This window comes from Colletes latitarsis, chromosome 9 (genome assembly GCF_051014445.1).
Source record: "Colletes latitarsis isolate SP2378_abdomen chromosome 9, iyColLati1, whole genome shotgun sequence".
Taxonomy (NCBI): Eukaryota; Metazoa; Arthropoda; class Insecta; order Hymenoptera; family Colletidae; genus Colletes; species Colletes latitarsis.
The window spans coordinates 32,454,612-32,465,260 of NC_135142.1; the positions used below are offsets into that span (position 1 = coordinate 32,454,612).

The window sequence follows — 10,649 nt, forward strand, 5'->3', positions numbered from 1 at the left end:
CGAAATTTGGAGAGGAAAAGAGGGGTAAAAAATGATCAGAATACATAGAATTCTTTGAAATTATATCATTTATTGCCATAGATTTACATTATATAAAACTTTAATACATATAAACATATTATATTATATTACATCATGTGACAAGTTGTCAGCAACGGTCAGCAGTGGTCAGCGATGGTCAGTTGACGTCGGGAGATGTTGGCAGAGGCCAGCTTAGGTCGGGAGATGCTGGCAGAGGTCAGCAGAGGGTGGCAGTAGCCAGTAGTAATCGTTGTACGTTGCCAGAAATATAAGCGGTGGTCAGCAGCGGTCAGCAGAGGCCAACGGAAGCCAGCAGAGGCATGCAGAGGCAAGTAGAGTCCAGCAGGGGCAAGCAGTAACAAGTAGTAATCGTTATACGTTGTCGGAAGCATCAGGGGTGGTCAGCTGTGGTCAGCAGAGGCTAGCAGTAGCAAGCAGTGTCAAGCAGTGGCAAACAGTGGCAAGCAGAGAGTCCAGCAGGGGCAGGCAGTAGCAAGTTGTAATCGTTATACGTTGTCAGAAGTAACAGGAGTGGTCAGTAACGGTCAGCAGAGTCCAGCGGAGGCAGGCAGACGTCAATAGTAATCGTTGTACGTTGTCAGAAATTCCAGGAATGGTCAGCAACGGTCAGCAGAGGCTGGGAGAGACTAACAGTAGCCAGTCGTAATCGTTATACGTTGTCAGAAGTAACAGGAGTGGTCAGCAGCGGTCAGCAGAGTCCAGCGGAGACCTGTTGACGGGAGGTCGGATATTAGTTGTTGAAGAGCGAGAAGGGAAGTGTGAGCCTTTCTCTCTCTCGACTACCACGATACGGTCCGAACTTACTTTGGGCAGCTTCGGTGAATCGGGTAAGAGGGCATATGTCATTTTGTCTTTGTCGACCCTCCGAGGTTTTTGATTCGGTGCTTGACAAAGAACGATTCTTCATTGTTACGTTCAGCGTTGAAATTACGTTTATTTTCTGGGAAGAGTAACAGGAAAATTGTAAAATGATTACAAGTTACAATGTTATTTGGATTCCGTAAGGGAATAAAAGAAAACGTATTACGAAAAAGTTGTTATCATAGAAAATGTTTAATTTAGGAGATAAACTTACACATTAATAATACCAAAGAAACAGAAAACTTATAACGTCTGAAATAGAGAACATTTTTATAACATTCATTACATTAAATAACAAATTATAAAAAAAATTAAGAGCTTCTGCACCTCGTTCTTTCGTGTCGGCTAAACGATGAGAAGATCCTCCGTTTTGAAAATCATTAAACCGTATTTTGGTTGACGCCTAAGCAATATGCAAAGAGACGCGTTTATCTTGAGGCGCAAAGGAAAAAAAGAAAACGGGACATTGAATGTTCTTCACTGTTCAGCCGAAACGATAGAAATTTACGATTCATTATACAAGTAAAAGTAATAAATATTTACATGTGACGCATTTATACAAAAAGTCAGTACTGTGGAAAAAAAGTTGGCATGATTGTCAAATCTTTGCAAGTTAATGCTTCTCTCTGAATCGACTGTGCGCGCGATAAACTACGCACTGCCTGTAGAGAATAATAGCGTTATTATAAAACTTGTATGTCTACATATATCAATTTAATACCATCTAAACAAGGAGCAAATACAATTTAAACCACTTTTTAATAGATACTATCTGTTAAGAGTAGCTAAGAAAATAAGTAAATCCTTAAATAGAATTCAGAATAGATTTTGCAATATAAATTCAATAGTACTTTGTGTGATATGGTATACTCGACAAAAAAATATCTATATAACGCCGCAACTTCTCTTCGTGCGTCTAGTCAATCAACAGAGAGAGAGAGAGAGAGAGAGAGAGAGAGAGAGAGAGAGAGAGAGAGAGAATTTGAAATATTTTGAAAAATTTTTAAAAGCCAATTAAAACCAACTTTTTATACATTTTACATGTATACATACATTCAAATATATATATATATATATATATATTTGGGCACGCGAATATTTGCACATATGCACACACGCGTGTAATATACGACACCTATGTACGTATAGTATGCATATCTTATATTCGTTCATTCATTCCTTTATTCTCTCATTCGCATATCTATCTATCTATCTATTTATCTATCTATCTATCTATCTATTTATTATTTATCTATATAGACCTCAAATAAATAAACACAGAATGGAGGCTTTAAAAGATGAATTCTAATCCGTACCACTTGCGTATCGATTTGCAAAACAATGATAAATAAAGCCATTTGTACATAGCAGAAGATAAACTTTCTAAATCTTATAAAACTGACTTGTATCCGCGAGGAACCAAATTACTGGTTTTATTTATTCTCTTCAAGCCTCTAAGCGAGTCCTCGTCGTTCTTTCTCTCTCTTTAATCGTTCAGGACGTTTCAACCAAGTTCAATTTTCTGATTGTTCCTCCGTTACTTTTTCTTTTACATGGCCTGCTAATAGAAAATAAAGCTTCATGCCATGTATTGGAAATATATATGTATGCATGTATATATACACATATCAGAAACACGTTGAGTTATTCTGTGGCGGTCTGATAATCTCGTTCGTTTCGCTGCGCCACTTATTCACGTTTATCGTTGATGCATATGCATACATATGGTATGTACATGTGTACGACCTACACGTCGACGCGCGCGTTTCAGACATTACACACAAGGTGTAGTAAATAATTATCATGCTAGTAATTATAATAAATTTTCACACAACCGTTTCGTTCCTTACAAATATTCGCGACGATAAGCTTCGAGACGTGATCGCGGGTTATATTCGCCACGCAATTTCTCGAATATATCGTCGCATTTTCCTGGTTTCTTGCGTTTAATCCTGTACGTTTACTATTCTACCTTCTCTCGTTCATATAAAAATAACACGCAATGCCAAGCTATCCAACATTGCTTTGTACATTCGCCCGTGCTCCAATAAAAAGAAACCGAAACTAAAAAAAACATTCAGTGCGAAACCATTGCGACTAATTCTGCGCCCGGATATTGAAATCTATTGCTAAAACTTAAAACTATATCTAGATTGTTTCTCATCTACGTCGACATCTGTCACTGTGATTGAAATATTTCACTCCTAACAAGAATTCGTTTTTTTATACACAGAGCAAGCACCTGTTCGTATTCTTGAAAATACGATTAATACGTATACATCGTCGTAGTACGTACTTACATCTACGTTCGTTCGTTCAATGCTGCTCTGAACGCACCGATATACTTTTAACAAGTATTGTGACAGAATTAACACTTTCTATTCATGTCTTCTTATGTTATCAAATAAACTACTTAAAAATACATGATTCTCGATTATCTAGGATTCTCTTTTACCTTCCAACTTAGGCAATAATTTACAAAAACATAAATAATTACTAATAAGTAAGAAGTAATTTTTGTAGCAGTAGATGTAACAGTGGAAGGACTAACGATAGTTGTAGTATTTAGTTATAGTAGTACAAGTAAGAGCGACAACGATCAGGACAAGTTGTACTAGTATTGAAATCAATACTAATTAATCTTGCAATATTTTCATTTTTTTACATTTTCTTTCTACTACAAGAGAAATATTAAACTTGTTTACCGTTACTTTCTTTCGGGACGATCCGTTAAATGCTTGATTTTATTTTCTATAAAAAATCAACATTACATGCGTGCGTATTGACGAACAAATCTGCAAAATATTCTGAATTGAGACAAAATCACTTTTTACGACCGTTTATTACACCCGCGGGAACATTCGTCATTTTGTTGTGTATTCGAATTTTTTTCGCAATTTATATGCGTTTTCTTCGAGAGTACTAATATTTCTAAATTTCTTCATTTTCTACAATTGCACGATATTCTGAACAACTAATCTACTTCTCCTGATAGAGTATTTACAATTTATGATAAAATTAATTTTTGTTTTTTTTTTGTTTCTTTTTTTAAACGTTGTTTCTTTATTATGAACGAACGAATAGGGAGGGCACCGTCGTCTCGTGTAAATGTTCGTTCATAAAACACTAGATTAGTTTATAGAATAATAGATGAACGAAAAGATGGCCATCAATATGGTATGCGAATAAAAGTCATGGTTTAGTTTCAATTCATTACGAAGAGCCTGTCGAAGCTAAACATATATTACATCACTATCTCATAACGAATGCTTCTTTTTTAATAACGATAATTTGATAAATATCAAATATCTCTATTGAAATGCATTCTTGCAAATTTTGGTTAAATTATTACTCTTTGGACACTTTCACAGGGAAACGATTTTTCAAATCTATAGACGTTTACTTAAAACCATCCCGACAGTTCATAAAGTAGATTTACGAAGCAGAACGAATTTTAATGTTTCCGCGTTATTCGCCGGGGCTTATACCAACTGATACGTATCTCGAAAGTAACGCGAATCGATAATTTCGATGAAAATACTACTCAATTTCTGCATTCTAAAAATATAAATTAGAAGATACAGAACTTATTGCTTCGTTTACAACGACACATTTTTACATCTAGAAGCATCTTTCTTAAAGATATATTTTAAATTTGATAAAAAGTTTAAATCAACGTTACTCCTACTGTTGCTACGAAACAGAAAATCATAGTAAGTTTGAATATGTCTTGTGCTTCGTAACAAAACGCGTTGCTTACTCGAGAAATTGTTTAACAACTTCCTCTATTGCTTCATAAACAGATCCCATTAAAAAAGCATAAGCCCTATGGGAAAGCAAACATCCGTACCTTTGCGCGAGGTGTGTTTACACGCGTGTTAACTGGTAAGAATTGCACTCTTTTCCAACTATTCGTCGTTTCTGTCATCCAACTTGAAACTTGGATTCAGAGTAACAAAAATCAAGGTTGTCACTTCTTAAATGCAGTTTCCCATTAATCTTGTACACCACTGTAAATACTACTTGTTGTCCACTTTATCTCTTCGCCATCGATATTGGTATCAGCTTTGACGTTCGTACTTTGAAACAACTTCTTACCCTGGCCTGTACGTATTTTAATTTAACAATAAAGTCACGTTCTTTCAATTTAACAACAAACGTTTTTATTTTGAGACCTACTTGTTTCTTCTAGCTTATCATTTTTATTTATTTCACTTTGCTGTTCAACCTCCTCTTCGTCTTCCTCATCTTCTTCCTCCTCCTCCTCCTCCTCCTCCTCCTCCTCTTCCTCCTCCTCCTCCTCCTCCTCCTCCTCCTCCTCTTCCTCCTCCTCCTCCTCCTCTTCCTCCTCTTCTTCCTCCTCTTCCACCGCAGACGAAGAATCACTATCGCTCTCTGAACTTTCAGAATTTATTGAAAGGGAACATTGATCGTAATCCTCGGGATCTGAATATATTTCTGCGCCAGGGAAAATATACTTTCCAGGTGTTAGTTGGTAATATGAGTTTTCTGTTGGGAAATAATTGCAATTGAAAAACGATGAGAAATAATTATATAACAAGTATTGGTTACTTTGAACCACAAAAAGAAAGGATATCTTTTTAAAGAGGAAGCATTAAAAAAGAAATATTGTGCTTACCTGGCAATCTCGTAGCAATGCTTTCTCGTACTTTAGTCTGCCAACAGTGCCTTTCTAGTCTCCCATTTTTTAATTCGTCTTTGTCGTTTTTCCCCTCTCGACTATCGACGCTGTTACAACTATCTCCTATTCCAGAATCCAACGCAGAATCGATAGACGCTTGCCTTGGTTTAAAATTAATTTTATCAATTCCAGTGGTGGGTACTGTTGTGCGATCGTCGCTCATGTCGGACACTATCGTATTTTCCATACAACGATTCGATTTCAACGTAGAATCTAAAATCGTATTTTCTGAGGAAAATTCGATTATCCTTGGAAATACTTGACACTCCTCTAAATTATAAACTTTTCCATTGTTTTTTGAGGTAGATTCCACCGACACAACATGAATTTTGTAATCAGTCGAGCAATCGGAGGTCTCAGTTATCGAAGAGGATGAGTTAAAGTCTAATGTAGAACTGCTACCAAAGTTCATTCTTTTCGGACTGCTTTCAGCACTCGACTCGCCCAATCTTCTCTTCGGACTGTCCCCCAAGAGACTGAACCTCTCTTCTGTATTATTAACATGATCGTTGCTGCGGTAGGGTGAAATGCACACGTTTATACACTCGGCGCGTTGTTGGACATCACTACTGTTATTAACCATAAGACTGTCTTGACTTTCAACAGAGCACGAGTCGTGTGGCTTGAAATCAGTTTCAACACTGTCTCGTGTTAACACGGTATTCGTTGTTGTGTCTTGACTTTGCTCCCAAGTATCATCCGACAAATAACGTATCGGTAGAAGTTGCGTTGCTTCTTTAAGAATCATGTCGTTCCAACATACTTCCTTATAGTTGTCCCCCATTCTGTAAATAAGAAAATATAGAAATGTAACGAACCACGAAAATAAAAAAATAAGGGAAGTAAATAAATAAATAAATAAATAAATAAATAATAAAAAATAAAGAAAATAAAAAGTAAGAGCTTGTTACTTACAACTGACACAATTGATTTATAACGATGTCACCATCTCCCAACAGTTCAACATCAAACTTTAGATGCGGTAACGATTCGCGATTAATTAGAATCTGTGGAACATGAGACGGAATAGAGGAAGGAATTAATGCTACCGGCCGAACTTTCAACGATGATCCGATCACGATTAAAAGGTCACAGTCATCTTTGTCTTTTGACATCGCGTCGTGAAAAGCATCCGGAAGTCCTTCCCCAAAGAAAACGATATCTGGTTTCATTATGCCCTGCGTCACCAAATCTGTAAATTAGAAAAATTCCCCATGAAAACTTCTATTTAGCTATGTTTCGCCGTTGGCCGTAGCAGATTGCGCTTTCTGTTTTACTCGATCGCAAACACATCATGTTCTATTAATTTTGCAAATGTCTGAACGGCGAGTCGTAAACTATACCCCGCAAATCTGGCTAAACAGCACGCACGGGTAACATGATGCAACTTTTAAAAGTTTACCTTATATGCTTATAAACAAGCCAAGGTTTTACTCGTAGTTACGATTGATGTATCAACTTATGCGTAGATCAGAGTAAATGGCAACATCATTTAGCGAAGACGTATTCCGCAAAGAGTAGATAATGTTCTCACATGGCCACCGACTCGCGACGCGCTATAGGAAAGACTAATAGCAAAAACTATCACTAGGTAGCTAATGTTCCATAGCATAAAAAATTGACAAGATATTATTGAAAAAACTATAATAAAATGACCACAGCATGAGCAAACAGTACGCAAATATAATATTTATAATTACCTCTGTAACTTTCATTAGGATTAATCTCTGATATAGGTGGCAAAATGTTAACTCTGCATTTTGGACACAATGGTATCCTTTGAGCGAAAATTTCTTCCCTGATATCGTCAGCTTTTACTTGATATTTACACCTCGTACACGATGCAGTGGCAAAGGAGCCTTGAACATAAAACAGATTTGATCTGATAAAGAACCTTATTCAAAATCGATGAACCTTCCCCCTCCCCATAAATTTACTTCAAAATTTGCATATCGAGGAAGTTATTATCAATTCCTGTTGTAAAGTTTCCTCTAAACCTAGAAGCAGTAAGAGCAACGAAAGGGGAAAAGGCGTGGTGTGCGTGTGCGAACATTTCTGAACAATTCAAGATATTTTAACGATACATAAATATCTTCAGGTTATCGCTTTATGGGATAATAGTACTTACATGTATTTCTACTAGACATCTTCTTCATCTGAAATTTTCTGCAATGGATTTTGTGTAAGAAAACAGGTAATTAAAAATTTTTCCAGATGCACAGTTATCCAAAATACCCAATAAGAGCTAGTACACGAGCACAGTTTTCACACCATTACGACAACATGATTTAATACATTCGGCAGCATTTGCTGTAATGTCTATTGCAATCTTTCTCATTATAGATTGTGTGACCTGCAGACTTGGTAAATTTAAAGTTACAATTCCAGCAGAAAGTAATTTTTTTTCTTTAACGATTGATATGAATTTTTGTTTGGTCGGAAAAAATGATACGAGTCGTGTATAATAACGACGGTCTATAGAAACCAAGTATTATCTAGAAAGCAGTGATTTTTTTAATATTCTTAACGCAAATCTCATTAAAATATCTTTAACCGTTAAAACGACATGTGTACTTTTAATTTCGTCGGGTAGTACTTTCACCACTCTCACCCCGCCATCTCTAGACTTGGAGAAAAATCGATAATAAAAATTGGCAATGATCATATAAATTTACGAATATGCAAAATTAGAAGCTATAGGGGAAGATTTCATAAAATTTGAATAAGATCCGTTTTATACGCGCATACACTCACCATGACATTCGATCACGTTTTCAATGCCCGCTACTTGTTCGAGCGTATCGATGTTTTGCGAATAATTTCTTAGAAGCTTCTTCTGTTTATCGAGCATTTTAATAAACCTGTGGCAAGGACTAGGTCTGAATTGTCCAGGATAAATTTCTCGTGCGAATTTATAAAACGGTCTTGGATCTTGACCAAAATAATTAATATCGAACATAGCCTGAAAGAAGGAAGACGAAAATCAAAATTATTTCCAACAATCTAAAAAGAGATTTGGAAATAATTGATAATTTAAACATTGAACTGAAACGTTTTACTCGCTGTACCTGTGGATCGGGTAAATCTGGAAAATCCTGAGCCAGTCTGGAATAAATACCGTCTCTACTTCTGAAGTCTGGTATGCCACAACTGACACTTACACCCGCTCCGGTCAAGACTATAATTCTTTTACTATTACGTATTAATCTGACTACATCCGACAAAGTATTTATGTGCCTCAACTTCTGACGACGCGGTGGTTCAGACATCACATTTACTATAATCTGAAACATGTATATATAAAACGTTTGATAAGTATTCAAAGAAACAACAAATATGTTACAGTATAAAATCAATACAGTTTGTTCGCTCGCACCTTCCAAAGAGTCAAGTCGTCGACCTGCTCTGGAATCTGAGTAGAATCCATAAGGAGATGATGCAGGAGATCTCGAGGATCAGCACCTATCAACATTTGCTTTTGAACCCATGAAGATGCATTTCTCCATTGATGATTGACTTCTCCTTCACCAGAAAAGTCAGATAGTCCAGATAAATCGGATAAATTTGAAACTGTTGACGACACTTCGTTTTTTTCATCTGCAATATCGATTCTGAAACAATATGTGTCGATGATGTTGTTTGACTCTGCCAAAACTCCTAATGACAAGATATAGCTTGCTTCGAATTACTGTGTACAGTTTAGTCACACATATTTATGACTTAGTACCAGCACAGATGATTGAAATAGATTAAAAAAGATAAAAAAAACTTACGGACAACCAGTGTCATCACTGGTGGAATCAATTCTAGACGGAGTTGTTGTCAAGTTTGTAGCATCTGGAGAAACTGAAGTTGATTTGGATTCGTCACTCAATTCATTGAACCCGCTATCTCCTCCATATGTTTCTGCAATAGCATTCGATGTTCATTTAAATTTCTCGTTCGGCAAATAACAATAGACCGAACGGCTATTTATTGTTATAAATATTCGTACTTTATAAACAACAAAAAAAAACGCTTATATATTAATTTCATTTCGTCCAAATAATCTGTAGGACTTTTTTAGTTTTGTTAAATGAAAAAGTAATCCGGATAACTATATTTGTCTTGTAAATATTACGTACGAAAATAATCTCGTTGCGTGACATTGATTTTCAAATTTTCAAAAGTGGCGGGACGACATTAATCATGTCAAGTCAAAACACCTACATACTCTCTCAACGCAGTGAAAATCGTGCCATCTGTGAGCGTTCATTGAACGTAGAGCACAATTTCATATTGCACTGTCAATAGTTTTTCTATTTTCATTATACCAGTTTTCAATTAGACATTTCTTTTTGAATAAGAATAAATCGGTAGAACATTTCAATAGTAATCAATTAACGAATAATTTTATTACGTGTCACGAATCAAATTTCAATAACGTTGCAACCATAAACTTGATCGAATTAAAAATGAATCGCGCGAAACGAAATTTACGACGTACTTACATAGAAACTGTCATGGCGGCTCTAGTTCCGCGTCGACTACGAGCAAATGATACGATCACGGAAGGCGAGTGGACGCCTTCTTAACCGCCATCTTGCAATCTTGCAAATTTCATTCATGAATTGACCATATTTTTGTTAAAATACCTTCGAGATCTTCGTTCCGAGTATCATGCGACGTCTCACAATCTTGGAAATCAGGTTTCGTGGTGCTGGTACCGATGTAACCGTTGCCGTCGACTTTTCGTCGTTTTGCTGGGGACGAATATTCTGGCAGCTCCGAGCCCGACGCCATTTTCGACAGCAATGCAACGCATAGTTTGATGCACGGCCGTTGCAACAACAGAGGTCGCTTTTGTCTTTAAAGCTCTTTTCCCCTCCACTTTTTGAGTTAGTAGATGACATCGATACGATATGAAAGTTTCAAGAACAGGAAAAGAGATCGATATTCGCTTCGCGTATTCGTTCAACTTGTATTGCTGTTGTTATTCTGTTCTTTCGAAAAAATTTCCACGTGCACATACAGTACGAAAAGAATATACTGGAACTCAAAAATG

The 10,649-nt window shown here is 36.4% G+C and overlaps 1 protein-coding gene across 1 annotated transcript; it reads right to left on the bottom strand.

Moving 5' to 3' along the window:
• Nucleotides 1–3,920: 3,920 nt before the first annotated feature.
• On the bottom strand, nucleotides 3,921–10,523 carry Sirt1 (Sirtuin 1). Its single transcript, XM_076772233.1, has 10 exons — nucleotides 10,240–10,523; nucleotides 9,379–9,511; nucleotides 8,982–9,216; nucleotides 8,674–8,889; nucleotides 8,360–8,567; nucleotides 7,306–7,464; nucleotides 6,521–6,797; nucleotides 5,543–6,390; nucleotides 5,083–5,412; nucleotides 3,921–5,007 (listed from the first exon to the last, which is right to left on the bottom strand). Exons 1-10 carry the CDS (start codon nucleotides 10,385–10,387, stop codon nucleotides 4,898–4,900), a joined length of 2,664 nt encoding a protein of 887 aa, XP_076628348.1. The 5' UTR covers nucleotides 10,388–10,523; the 3' UTR covers nucleotides 3,921–4,897.
• Between the last annotated feature and the right edge of the window lie 126 nt (nucleotides 10,524–10,649).